The 15,592-nt window shown below is 34.6% G+C and overlaps 1 protein-coding gene across 1 annotated transcript in view; it reads right to left on the bottom strand.

The window, feature by feature from the left end:
* LOC128531700 (uncharacterized) overlaps positions 1-10,603 on the bottom strand; it is a 72,181-nt gene extending 61,578 nt beyond the window's left edge. The window contains exons 1-3 of the mRNA XM_053505788.1: positions 10,537-10,603; positions 9,691-10,032; positions 3,064-3,402 (exon numbers count right to left, since the gene is read on the bottom strand). Coding sequence (XP_053361763.1) covers positions 3,064-3,402; positions 9,691-10,032; positions 10,537-10,600 — 745 coding nt within the window. The 5' untranslated portion in view covers positions 10,601-10,603. The remainder of the gene's footprint in view (positions 1-3,063; positions 3,403-9,690; positions 10,033-10,536) is intronic.
* Positions 10,604-15,592: the final 4,989 nt, after the last annotated feature.

Raw genomic sequence — 15,592 nt, forward strand, 5'->3', positions numbered from 1 at the left:
CCCTAACCCTACGGGAGAGCAGGTATGGGTGTGTTCCTCCGTAAGGAAGACGGGGCTTTCAGCCAAGCTTATGTTCCACTGGGTGGGGCCCTGTATGGTAATTGCTTGGCTCTCCAATGTCATCTTCCTGGTGCGGTTGGTGGGGCGGGCACGAGTTGTGCTCCACCAGGACCGTCTTGCGCCTTACCAGCCGCACGCTGGCGAAACATCGAACTCCGTGGAGGCCGGACCGCTTCAGGACAATGATTACGCTCACCCCTCCCCCGCCAAAGGACTCCGGCGTTTCCAACGCCAGCGTCGACTGCCTTCACGCCTTGTCATGGTGACCGGGGACAGTCACAGCTCGGGTGGGGGCAGTGTGGCGTGGGCGGGGCGGCGGCTGATGACCAGCATGCCTTGCGGGGATTACTATGTGTTTACCTTGTTGGGGAAGGGTGTTTGGGGTAGTGGCTTCGGCCATGTTGTGTGTGTGTGACCTGTTAAATGTGGGCTAAATTGGATGTGGGTCTCGTGTGAATGTGCTGCTCATGCTATACCTGCTGTGTGTAAAATAAAGTACTCCCAGCCATTGCACTGGGCAGCAAGTAAGCTCACTCGTCTCTCCAATATCCTTTCCGGCAGTAAAACGCTACAATATAATGGCTAAGGTGCTCTGATTTTTAAGTGCCATGTGAATTACCCTTGACAAAATTTCAGCAATTAAAACACCCTGGAACATTGACAGAGCAGATGTCACTTCCTCCATAAGTTACCATGGCAACATAAGTACCTCGGATACCTGTTGCTGCTCCTGTAGAAATTTCACTTTCACATAGCCTATGCAGTATACTTTGCAGAGAACTTCATGCCAACTGGAATCCACCCCATATGCTTATCTTAACTCAGTGGAGATTGTACTTTTAAACATGCAAACCTGTTCAAAATCACACCTGCACCTATAAAAACAGAACATTTGTCTCATCATCTACCATGAAACAATGGACCTCTACACAGCAAAATTTACCAGTGTTGAAACAGTGTTTATACAGCTGCAGTTGGACTCAGCACAGAAGGTTTTACTGAGTAAATGAGAGATTTGTTAAAAGTCCAAAACAAATTTAGTCCTATTTGTTCTGAGCCACAATAGTTCACTCAGAGAGGTTTTAACCCAAAAATGTTCATACAGTTTGCACAAAAAAGACCAAACATTTGTTTTTTGTTTTTATTCATTTTAAAATTAATTAAAATTAATTAAATTAAATAAATTATTTAGAACATATGTAAATCTACAAAATATACATGTATACTGTGCATAAAAATAATGAATTTTTCATACAACATAACACAAGTTAGCCACATACAGGTATGCAGATGATTTTTTGATTACTTATTTTGTTTTTTGTTTTTCCCTTAGACATGTTCATTTGAACATCTAAAAATAACAGCATAAAACTTAATGGTGGGCACAGTTGTGGACATTGGAAAATATCCCAAAGTATTAAAAAAAATAAAAAAATAAAAAAGTGGCCAACATGAAGAAAATGTAAAGTGCCTGTGCACAACATCACACAGGTAGAAACAATCACATAGATTAATATACACTCACTCATTCACTCACTTATCTTCTATACCGATTTATCCTGTATTCAGGGTCATAATTATATATACAGACATAATTTAATAAATATTTGATTTTTGCTCGCATATCTCTATCACTGTCATCCATGATTGCACATGAAGAAACTGACTACAGTTTATAAAAAACTTTATTTTTGCAAAGTAGATCTTTTTGACAAAACTAATTTAAAAAGGAACCTATTCAAAATAGAAATATCTAGGTACCAAATTCAACTTCAGTATAAACACAATTTTCAGGCTTTTCTCTTATCACTTTTTTGGTATTTCTTTTATTAAAATGTAAAGCAGCGTAATTCAGCCCCTCTGCATCACAACCCTGTGACAAGCAACAAAGAAAGATTTATTTATTTTAGATCAAGGCTGTGAATCATGAAGGTCAAATCTGGTAGTTTTGTTCATGTGCATGTGCATGCGGTTTAAGGTTATTTACCTGATTGGGTGTTTTCACTACTACTGAATCTTGTTTAGTTCTTACTGTGGAAAGAATTAACATAAAATATGAATAAATAAACACATTTGTCATTTCGGGAGGGTCGAATTATTGCATCAAGCAGCAAAGAAAACAACTAAGAAGAATTAAATTGGTTAGATTTTACTGGAACTAGGTTAAGAACCCCTCAACATACTGTATCAAAATTTGAAAGGATACTTTTTTTATAAAGTGATTTTTTTCATTATTTTTTAGTAATAATAGTAATAGTAATAGTCATAATAATAATAATAATAATAATAAAGGCATCTAGGTTTTGCATGAATTTAAAAGAAGAAAGTGTTGCCAGAAACACTGTGATATATTCTCAAGAATGCTGACAAAAAACCGACAAAACTTCACGAAATACTTTTTTGCATACTGTAAGGTTAATATTATAAATATTATAATATAAATATATAATTTTTTTCAGACTTTTTATATAAAAGATTTTTGTATAGCACTTCACAATTCCACATTTTCCACCACAAATGAATATCGTCTACTTAAAACTAAATTTACATAAGATATGAAACAATACGTCATTCCTAAGAAATAATTTCATGTTTTATTTTCATACACATGTTCATAAACATATTTTTATAGACATAATAATTTTTGTTTTATTATTTACAAATAATATTTGGAATTCTTTAATTTTGTTTTGTTTTGTTTGTTTTTTATTTTGTTTTGTTTTCTTGTATATTACAAACTCACCTCTGGATTGTTCACTGTTTCTAATTTTACAGATTATAACTGCTTGAACAAAAATCACTGCTGCACACACTGTCACCACTACTGTGAGGTAGAACACTTCAGGACCTGAGGAACATCATTATGATCATGTTAACATTTGAAAAAATAAAACGTAAAAAAGCATTATGTTTTTTTTTTGCTTTTGTTGTTGCTGACGATTATTATGTTGATGAAACTCAACTAATATTTATACATTGCTTACTTACCAGCTTCTTGAATGCTCTCCAGTTGTACTCGTGTTCCGTTCCCAAAAATGATCTTTCCACACAGTACCACAGCGCAGTAGTAAGTCCCAGTATCATTGAGGCTGAGGATGTTCTTGGAGAAGTTGTACACACAGGTGTGTGTAGAAGACCGGCTCTCACACTGATGGCTGCTGTTGTGATGAGTGTAAATGATTTGAGGATGGGATTGTGGTGGAGCAGCTCTGAACCAGAGCACTTGGAGTTCTGCTGCTCTGCTCTTAGAGAGAACCGAGCACTGCAGAGTCACTGACGCTCCTGCAGGAACCGAGTCCAACACACTGCTCTGTGATACTGACACTTCTACATCTCCATCACCTGTTCAATGTAATATAGAGAGTATGAGATCTCAGCTGTTTTTAAATACATTTACCAGTAAATGAAGAAAACATTACGTTCTAAAACTGAAAGTACAGTAACACACGTAACAGAATGACTTTTTAATGTTCAACTAAAACAATGAAAAATATTGTGTGTAGTATGTACAGTAAAGTCTCAATGTATTGTACTATTAGCACACTGTCCATTTTAATAACTTTTTTTTAAATTCTCAATTCTGACGCATACAAAATTATTTTTTTTTAAATAAGTAAATGAAAAAAAGTTATTTTAAAGGACAATATTCTTCATTGTTTTAGCATACAAAACCTGGTTATATATTAATTTTTTTTATTTATTGTTTGTTTGTTTGTTTGCAATTAAAATATAGATAAGATATACTTATAGTTATATCACAGTAAAATGCAATGGTATACATAGAAAACTGCTTAGAAGTGAAAAGCATTTGAATATCATTATTTGAATATCTGTAAAGCTGCCTATTGCTGATCAAGGCCATATTAAATAAATAAATAAATAAATAAATAAATAAATAAATAAATAAATAAATGTGAGTAGTGGTTAACCTTCTCGCCATACATCTCTAGGGCCCCTGTTTGATTCCCCCCTCATGGTCTGTGTTCATGGAGTTTGCAAGTTCTCCCCGTGTTTGATGGGTTTCCTCCGGTTCACTGGTTTCCTCCCACAGTCCAAAAACATTGAGATAAGGCTAATTGGTGTTCCTGAATTGCCCATTTTGTGTGAATGAGTGCATGTGCATGTGTGATAATTTGGCATATCGTCCAGTGTGTACCCTGTGTCATGCTCTACAGTACTGTAAGTCTCCTGGGATAGGCTCCAGGCCCCCGCGACCCTGTATACGGGATACAGCAGTATACTACTACTACTACTACTACTAATAATAATAATAATAATAATAATAATACAATTCTAAACCTTTCTGAAATGCAGTAACTTATTATTTATGATGTAAATTAGGCATATAATTTTCAACAACAACAAAAATCTACAGTGTGTACTGAAAAACAGTATAATGTACTGTAGTTATTTACCTGTTACATCCAGTAATGTTCCACTGGATAATGTAACATTGTCCAGGTAACAATTCCCACAATAGTAAAATCCTCCATGCTCTTTTTTTACGTGTGGAATTATTAGAGAAATGCTGTTATCAGTCTTCTCTATTTTAAACCCTGATGTTATGAACATGGGGTAAACTTTGATATCTTCATACGGCATTTTTTCTCCGACTTTTTGAGGCATCTCTCCAAATATTTGTTTGTACCAGACCACACTTTCAACCCTATGAATATTGCTGAATGGACAGTGAAGAATAACACTTTCTCCAGACTTCACTGAGAGAAATGATGGTCTGGAAGAATCCACAGACTGGGCTGGAGTTAGGAAAAATAAAATAATAATAATAATAATAATAATAATAATAATAATAATTTCAATAACTATAATTTATTTAGTTTTAAACCTATTTAAACTTACGTATTATATTCAGAGATAAGATAAAAATCCACAGTGTTGTCATCTTCAAAGATAAAGTAAGACTGGGTTTTCTGTGATTGAGTTGCTATGAAGTTGTCATATGCCAAAGCGTCAACAGTTTTGTTTTTAAGAATTTCAGCTGATTGGCTGCTTTGAGTCATGACCTCAGTTTCCATTTCAGCTATGTTTCTATTCTTGTACCACTGTTTTTTTTTTCTGTTTTCTTTTCTTTTCTTTTACCACAAGTGTGTTCACAACAAAAATATAACCTTTTACATTTTTCATGGGCTGTGTTCAACAAAATGTAATAAAACTAAAACAACTATAAGAATATAAAAAAGCAAACAAACAAATATTTTGGGGGTAGATATTTACATTTGCATAGAAAATCCATATAGAGCATTAAAAAAATGGTTCGTGGTTTATCTAGATGACCTTTGCATGCATTATGTTTTACAGTCTTTGTGCTGGGGTGTCAGAATATTATATGCACTGTACTGCTATTGAATTTATCCCTCACACTGTACAGACTATACTTTAAACAAGGATTTTAGATATGTGTAACTTTAACCAACCAATTAGGCGGTAGTTTTTTTTTTTTTTTTTTACTTTTTTGTTTTATACGGTATTGTATATCTTGGCCAAACTATCTGTCTTTACATGGACCCATAATAACCTATTCATCAAAAATACTAGTTATATGGTTGTTTTTAACACTATAAGGGGAGGGTTACCTGTACTGAGGTGCTTTTGCTAGTCATGCACAGTTGTATCACTTACCAAATGCAATGCTCTGATCCAAGAGTAATTAACTTAAAGGAATAGTTTGCCTTAAATCAAAATTGAGGTGCATGTAAATAGATTACAAGAGTTCTTGGTGGTCATAAATGTTCTTTTTTCGCACACCAACTGTAAAATATGTCATTTAAAAGTATAATTAAAGTAAACAGGCCAAATTCCCCAACCTTTGTTTTTTGCTAAAATGTATTTTAAGTTCAGCTGAGACTCACATGAGGCTTCTGCCGGCCCATTAAACTAAATCGAGTTTGTATCCACATTGAGTTATACAGTATTAATTCTAATAAAATTTAATTTCATGTACTTACAGTCATGTGTAAAAGCACACCAGTAAATCTTAGTCAGAATGGCTGGAAAAGAAAATAAGCTTGTGGAATTGTTTAATCCAGATCTAAACCTTTATAAAAACCTTAATGAAATGAAGCAATCTTGTAAAGAATAATGAGTCAAAATTCCTCAACGATGTGATAGACCGTCAATTATTATATCGAGTTTTGCTGTTAAAAGTGGATCTACAAACTAATGAATCATAAGGGTAGTTTGTATTGGCCTTTTCCCCCCTGTTTTTTTGGCTTCTTTTTTGTTAAATACATAATGACATGGTAAAAAGAATACATTGTTGTTCATCTGAGGTTTTTTTTTGCCTAATCCTAAAACCCGCTATGATCAGATGATATAAATTATGTGTTTACACAAAAAACACATAGAATTTTAAAAAAGGGGTATTAACTTTTAAACATGACTATATATGCACCTCAATTTTAAGTTAACGTAGTCTTTTACAAATCTGAACTATCCCTTTAAGGACCACCCTGTCTCTTCAATAGACTTCCATTAAAAAATAATAATATTATACCTAACGGCACTAAACACGTGCTCCTTAGAGTCACATCATGGTTCAGCTGGTTCATCTGTTCATCATGGTTCATGGTTCAGCTGTTCAGATTTACCTATTAAACCTATTTCACCCCAATACTCCCAGAAGGGAATTAATCATGTCTAATCTAGCTGAAGAGGGGTGGGGTGTGCTCTTCTTTTTACACAAATCCTGTTTTACTATTGTCATTACCTCTGCTTATGGCTTAACGTGACATACAGTGATTTGGCCTGTCCCTTCTGGTAAAATGTTGTTATTGCTTTTATGTAAAAACTGTAAAAAGCAGATTCAGCACATTCAGTGCTTAAGCTGTGCTACTTAGTTTGATGAAGCCATTGAAACGTGAATATTACTCAATAATTATAATGTATACAAACCCTGTGTCAGAAAAAAATATACAGTATATGTTGTTTTTACAGGTGCAGTGCCAGATAATGAATTTATTATAGTAGCAAAACTAATTAAACACAGTAGAGAAAAAGTGCATAAATCTACTAATTTTATATGTATTGATGTACGCTTCCAGTCCAGTTGTGTGTACAACCTCTCATTCAATGTTTTTTTTGTTTTGTGATGTATTTTCTTCATTCCAGAAGAAGGCCGTTTTTTTTTTGGTTTTGTTTTTTTGTTTTTTTGTTTTTTTGGATGCTGGGTAGGTAGCCATGGGGTCTGTGGTGCACCGGGTTTTCTGGAACCTTTCTATTATGGTCAGAATTAACTTTTTTTGTGCTGCATTAGTTTTTCTGGCGAATCAGACTGGACAAATTGGCCTTTGGTCCTGGCAGGCATGGGTGAGCCTTGGGCGCCCATGATCCTGTCACCAGTTTAATAGTGTATAATTTATAATTAATGTTAATGTGTTAATGTTGTGTTGGCATTAATGTTATGAGGTAAAAAAAAAAGCAAACCAAAACTTGACAACAAATGTGTAATAAACTTTGCTATTACAAAGTATAGAAACAAAAGAAGAAAAAAAATAATAAATTAACCATGAAAAATGTCTAGGTACGAGATGTCACTTCAGAATAAACACAATCTTCTCTCTTTCTGGTCGTTCTTTTAGCATTCTTTTTGTTGAAATGTAAAGCAGCGTAATTCAGCTCCACCACACCACAATCCTGTGAGAATAAACAAAAATATTTTTTCATCTCAGCTGCTTGAATCATAAAAGTGAAATAGTAACCTGTTATTACATTTACAGTAAATATTATTTACTTGATTGGATGTTTTCTCCAATACAGAATCTTGTTGAGATCTCACTAGAAAGAGAAAACAATATATGAATGAACCCTTTTTTTTTTTTGTTTATGTGTTTCTACTGAATTTGTAGTTGTAGTTAGATCTTGCCTACGTCATCATTTTAAGGTGGGTCGGGTTCCACTGTATGAATATGTTTGCATACAGTGGAATTTTTTATGACATTTATAAAATAAAATAATTATTTATTTAATTTATATTATTTAATTTAAAATAGATAAGAAACTGTTTATCTGAGTCATTTTTATTTTTAATTAATTAATGAATCTTAAAGACTCTGGTTTCATATATGTTATAACCTACAGTATTTACAGAGCTCAAACAGTATTGTGGAAGCCAATCATACGCTATATAAAAAGCAATATGTATATTCATACATGCAATATTTGAAGACGTGAAAAGTGGGAAGACAATATATTATATATAATATAATATAATTTTTGTCCTTCTCTCTGTGCCAAACTCACCTCTGGATTTTTCACAGTTTTTCATTTTACAGATAAAAACAGCTTGCACGAAGATCATAACCACACACGCTGCCACCACTACTGCAAGGTAGATCCCTTCAGAACCTGAAGAACCTCTGATCATGTTAACAATTAATAGATAAAAATATACATAAACTTTAATATGATGGGTGTTCAAGTAAAACCGCAACTTCCTGTGAATTTAGGCATTGAATGGCATTTACAGAAGATTTCAAGCACAGTATGTTGATGAGAATGATGCACATGTTTTAAAGATGGATGTACGTCTTTAAATGATGATCCAGTCATTCATGTGAACAATCAATGAGTAACCTGAATCTTGAAAATCACCAGATAACTTTTTGCCAACGTGCAGAAAAGAGGCATCTGTCGCAACTGTAGACACAATCATTCACCAACACTGTAACTGCAAATTACAGTACAAACGAGTTTAGCTGTGAGTGATTGCAACATCCCTGGTACATTCCTGACCTCGCTCCAAGCCATTTACACATGACTTGGCCATTAAGTTTCTCAGAGGCCAACATTTCTGGTGTGCTTATGATAATCACGGCTCTGGCATCTGAAAAAACGTTCTACCTTGATTGTATAAAAAGCATTAGTGAAACAATGAGGAGTGCACTAGTGTAGCAAAGGATTATATAAAGGGATTAAGGTTTTTACTCTAATAATAGTGCTCTGTTATTCTACACAATCAAATGTCACAATTTGACTTGAACGCCCATCATATTTATACATTGCTTTTTTAACCAACCAAATTTTGAAATGTTCTCAAGTTGTACTTCTGTCCCGTTCCCAAATATTATCCTCCCACACGCGGCCACAGCGCAGTAGTAAGTCCCAGTATCATTGCTGAGGATGTTCTTGGAGAAGTTGTACACACAGGTGTGTGTAGAAGAGCCGCTCTCACACTGATGGCTGCTGTTGTGATGAGTGTAAATGATTTGAGGATGGGATTGTGGTGGAGCAGCTCTGAACCAGAGCACTTGGAGTTCTGCTGCTCTGCTCTCAGAGAGAACCGAGCACTGCAGAGTCACTGACGCTCCTGCAGGAACCGAGTCCAACACACTGCTCTGTGATACTGACACTTCTACATCTGGTTTACCTGTTCAGTGTAATATAGAGGTTATAAGACCTTAGTTTGATTATTTTTCTACTTAGACTTTAATACTTTGAGCAATTCGCTGCAATAGGAAATGTCTTGGCAAGTGAAAATGTGTTGAATCTAGTCAAATTTATCTACTGTATATTGTCTTAAGATAAGATTACAACAAACCAAAAACAGGATAATTAAGCACAAATTTCCACTGTCAAATAATTTAATCATTTATTTATAGAAAGCAGCATTACCTTTCACAGATAAAAAGCTTCCTTTTCCAAAAGTTGTTAAAAATTTTCTAAATCCACAGTAATACATGGCTTCATCCGATGGCTCCACATGATCAATTTTTAAATGGCAGCTCCCTTTTTCTTTCTCGATGCTGAATCTTGGTGATTTGAACTCATCTTCGTAATTGAGTTCCTGTTGAACTGTGACCATTACACGAAGCTCGTGTCCTAATTTCTGCTTGTACCAAACGATGGCTCCAGCAGTTTCCTCTTTCAGTCTAAAGCAGTGCAGAGTCACGTTATCACCAACATCAGCCGTGATCAGTGGGTTCGGCTGATTGACATCGTACGTCTGTACAGAGTCTAATAGAAATGTTTCATAAATGAAACATGAAAAATCAATTGAATTTTTTTGAGTAATTCTCTAAAATTGTTGCAAATAAGACATTATTTGCCTTAAACATTATTGACATTAGCAAGGTAAATGCAACCTGCTTAATCGACTTAATTTTTTAAGTAGACAGGGACTAAAGGTGAGTTGGCAGATAGACAGAAAAATGTGTGGTTTCACATAAATGTAAATTGTTTGTTTTCCAGTAAAATTTAAAGGTGAAATATGCTATTTAAAAACAACTTTGGATAAAAAGAAAATAAATAAATAAATAAAAAAAAAACTAATCTTTACTAAAATTTTAAACATGTAATTTTAAAGTTTGCAGGCACCCTTAAATGTATGAATTTCACTGGCTAAGGTGTGAAAATTCTGATCTCCCTAAAAAGGTTCTTAACACAAAAATAATATAAAAATGTATTTATGACAGTTATTCTTATTATAGCATTGTACACATAATGAGCAATCACACTTACCAATTTTATTAAAAAGCACCACAGTCATCCACATTGGCATTATCAGCCTGAGGTCTGTGTACATGGCTCCTCTTCTACTCTGTAAGGTTCGACAAACTGGCCACATCTCACTTTGTGCAAATGATGACATCACACCTTCAGTGTATTTTTTCTGACTTTTTCTAGACTAGGATATGCACAGTAGATAATATACTGTAGCTCCGCCTTACTTGTTTTTTATTTTTATTTTTAATGGGAACTTAAACATTTTATAATTGAACAAGAGGGACTGTGAAATGCGGCCTACGACTGCTGTTTTAATTATTGTTTTACTTTAGGATATTAAGCAATTTTTTCTGGTTTTATCTGACATTCACTGACTATTTTATTTCCTAGCAAGAAATTTACGAAAAGTTATAAATTGCTTGGACTTCGTTGACTTCATCTGTTTGTTTACTATTTATTTTTATTATGCACCTAATAAGTTAATTAAGTGAATAATTTACTAATATAATGATTCAAGTAAAGATAAACTTTTTATATATCTTAGTTATGCTACAATAAAATTATAACACTTTTTAGCATATGCAATTTAATAAAATAAGACAGATAAGACCAAGCAATGTAATGTATACCGATCTCCCTTAACATTAACACCAGTGCTTTCTATAATAGAAAGGCACCAGAACACCCAGTGCACCACAGTCCATCGCACATGTGGCCCAGCAGACAAATAGCCCAAGGCCGCTAACCTGGCCTCTAAAGCCCCCAGGTCCCAATCCGATCGAGCATCCATGGGATGTGCCAAACAAACGAAACAAAAAGTCTGGTTTACCCCTCCTTCCACAGCACCCTATGGATCCACGGCAAACATTCTGATGCCAGACACCACAACACACCTTCCGAGGCCCTGTAGTCATGCCCCAAGTGACCTGCCCCAGTGGCCCAAGAAGAACCCACACAATACATATTATATATGTACAAAATATAGAATATTGTATATTTGGCTGATCTGTGTAAGACACGTTTTTCTCCAATAATACCATAAACCATACACCACCATCATCTAAAGTCTATTTCAGGAGCCTAAGAGCATGAAGCATGCAGGGTGCAAATCTATCGCAGGGCCCAAACACACTCTATTCTCACAGACCAAGGTGGGACTTAAACCCGAACCCTGGAGGTACAAGGCCACATTGCTAACATTTTATTTATTTTATTAAGTACTGCCAGTGAGTAAAATAAAAACTTTGTGATTCCTTTCTGAAAGTTTTCATGTGATTTTTTTGTAAAATTTCTATGTAACCTCTAACGTTCTGTAATCAGAAGTTGATTTAAGGCACCATAATCCTAATCCTGCAAACCTGCCATGCTTATGTTTCCGCTCCTATTCCACACTCTTACAAAAAAAAAAAGAGGTAAATATAAAAATCCTTAAGCAGTTTTACACTATGCTGAAAAGTATTTGGACAGCTGATGATCACACACATGTAAAAAATCTTACTTTAACATCTTATTCGAAAACACTCCACAACAATGGCTATTCAACCAAAAGTGAAATTAACAAGGACCTGTAGAGGCGTTTTGTGCAGACCAGTTTTTCATCACAAATTTTAACCTTTTCACTTCAGGCATCATTATTTTGGATCATTTGGGCCTTTTAGGTACAGTGAAGAAAAATTTTAATTGAAATTTAAATGAGAGTGATGATGATTACTAAGAAAAACTTAAAATGTAAAATGTTGTCTTTTTTGCTGTTATAATAACCACCACTCTTCTGGAAATGATTATATTCTGGAGTGTCACTTTGGGGATTTGAGTTCATTCACTGATGTTGGAATGTTGATGAGGCTTCAGTACCAGTTCATCCCAAAGATGTTCAGTGGGGTTAAGTTCAGTCAGGGCCATGTATAAGACACTCAAGTTTTTCTAATCTGTCCTGAACAGGTTGTACATGGAAGATTGTTATGCTGGAGCAGATTTGGGCCTCCTACTGTAGTTCCAGTTACAGAAAAAGAAAACATTCTAGGCAGTTTTTTGCAATTTGGGGAAGAACCACACATGGGTGTAAAGGTCATGTGGCCGTATACATTTTACCATATAATGTACATAACATAAATTCATGTAAGGGTAATCAGTAATCAGGCCTAAAATTGGCTCCTCCTTCACAATTGTATGACTCTAACCAATCAGAGCTCTCTCTTTCTCTCTCTCTCTCTCTCTCACTCACTCTCTCTCTGTCCCTCCACCCCATCTTAGTCACATCGTGACATTAAAGACTCAAAACAGAAATATTAAAATGATCTGTCATAAATTACAATGCATTTGGGGCAGGTATTCTGAAACTGAGCATAACTGAAACATGATTAGAGGAAAGAAAAAAAATATATATATATTCTTTAATATTAGGGTGTGTAAGGTCTTAAGGTGTGTTTTGTGGTTTTGTAGCTCTGTTTATCTCTTCGCCCCTTCACACACCAAAGCTTTGAGGGCCGCTCTGACCGCCCGAGTCGCTCTTCTCACGAACACCATCAGTTACTTACCTCTCAAACTTTCCACAGGAAGTGAGGCTATTTATATTTGTCTCAGGCCACACTGCTGCTTTTCAATATGATGCAAAATTAGAAACATCTTCAGACTTTATATAGTTGTGTAATATTGTCTCCTTTACTCTGCTTTAAAGTATCAGATTTCACGCTGCACTTTATTCTGGTCAAAATACACTTATATTTTAAGCCATCAGATAAAATTTTATTTACACAGTCAGTTAATCAGCTTTTGTTTATCCTGATGATGTTCATAAAAGTTGAGTTTTGTGTATGTTTTACTGGTTTGCTCTGCAGTATAAAGTATATCTCTCTGCTCGGGTAAACAGGAAGGTACAGCGAGCAGAAACCACACCGAAAGTTCCACACAACTGTCAGTTTTAACTTTCCAGATCAGACCTGTGCGTGCAGTCTGCATCTACTGAGGAGCAGTGATGGTTAACAAGCAGTGTTATGAGAGTAAAAATTGTAAAAATAATAAATAAATAAATAAATAAAAAAACCATGGCCCACTTGCCTTTATAACCAAATGCAAAGGTTTACATCTCCCATGGTTTTTGGATTAAAAAAAAATAATGATGCACCATTTTTATGCCAAAATAAATTAAATACAAATAAATAATAAAAACAATAAAAACAGTTCAACTTGGTTTATCCTACACCAAAAAACAAGATAAGGTAAGATAAGGCAAAGGTATAGAGAATCATTAAGTGACACTTTAAAATGATTTTTATCACATGACCATTCTCATACACCAGCCAGAAACCACATTCAGCTTTAGTGCTAAATGTGCTACTGCTGATATACAACATTACAATTCATGTGTAAGACACACAAAGTCTTCACCCCTCCACGTGTCAGTCTGAGATCCAGCAGCAGCTCAACTCAACTTGCACTGAACTTCCTGATTAGAGACAAGAGGTGGAGCTTCATATAACCAACCAGATCAAACACCAACAGGGCAGAAAGGTCATTCTTAATTTAATTTTTATGATCTCATCAAATACTAACAGGTACTCCTTTTCAGGATTGTTTGTTCTTGTGTCCTCCATTTTTTTAAGTTATATTTTGCAAAAAAAGGTTAATTCAACTTTTTTCAATTCAACTTTATTTATATAGCGCTTTTAACAATGGTCATTGTCTCAAAGCAGCTTCACAAAAATATAAGAAATTCATTTAAAATAATAATAATAATAATAATAATAATAAATTGTGTATTATTGTTATGTTAACGGGGGTTTGCTGTGGTATATGTTAAATAAACCCACTTCAGGGTGGTAATAGTGGCTACACTTCATCGTTTTTTTTTTTGTTTTGTTTGTTTTTTGTTCCTCAGACACCATTTAAATCAAATGCATGTTTACGTTTATTTGTTTATTTACTTATTTATTTTTTGAGGGGGGGGAACAAAAATGTGTCAATTGTTTCAGATATTGTCCTGTATAATCTATACTATACAGTATATAGAGGCACATTGTAACAGATTCAGGCATAATGCTAAATATCTCTAATGCCCTCTAGTGGCTCCCTGCAGTATTAATTAACCCCCCCCCCCCCCCCCCCCATTGTTTCAATACCATGGACAGCAACCAATTTTCACTCCTCATTGCAATTCTGTCAGATTTTAAACTCTCACATTTCTTATTGCTGTCACCTAGACTGTCATCATTACACACATTTTCTACTATTTTCTCAAAATGTAACTGTAAACACCAATTGCTGGTGCTACAATAATACTATAATATTTTAATCCAATCGAGAAGTTCACGAAGAACAGAACACAATACAATATGACAATAAGTAACAATGAATTTTGCAGAAATAAATTAACAAACATTTTATAAACTATTAATTCAATAGCAATTAAGTAAATTAATTCATTGATTTATTAACTTTTATTCAAGTCTCAAGCCCAAAGCAGCACAAGTATACTTGCATGAAACACTACATATATTTTTTGCATGGTTTGCTTCAACTTCTCTTTTGTTGTTTTGGTTTTCACAACTATTTAATTTTCGTTTAAATACGAAGATGATATTGTGGGTTATTTTAACCAGTATAATTTCAAAGAGAGCTGTACAGAACTAAAATAAATATGTTATAATTCACTTGGCTGCTTTAATTACGCCACATCACAGTGGATTATCTGATCTGCACATTTTATTTTGGTACAAGCTTTATGCAAGATGCTCTTTCTGGCTCAACCATCCAATGGAAAATTCTACCCATAAACCAGAGGAGCCGGTGTGAAGTTATAGCATAGAACATAAGGTTTTATGTGTAGAGACTGTGGAGAGAAGAAGAAGAAGAAGAAGAAGAAGAAGAAGAATTACCCACAGGCCTCAAGATGCAGGAGATAATGTAGGGGAATTTCCAGGGGTACGTTGGGTTCAGGTTGTGGTTACAGGGCAGTGCTGTGACTTTAAGTCATGTCTAAACATGAATCTGTACTTTAAAACTTCATAATGTCTACCACAAACTACACACACATGCACAAATTGGAGATTTCAGCACCACAGTGCACATAATT

This window comes from Clarias gariepinus, chromosome 10 (genome assembly GCF_024256425.1).
Source record: "Clarias gariepinus isolate MV-2021 ecotype Netherlands chromosome 10, CGAR_prim_01v2, whole genome shotgun sequence".
Taxonomy (NCBI): Eukaryota; Metazoa; Chordata; class Actinopteri; order Siluriformes; family Clariidae; genus Clarias; species Clarias gariepinus.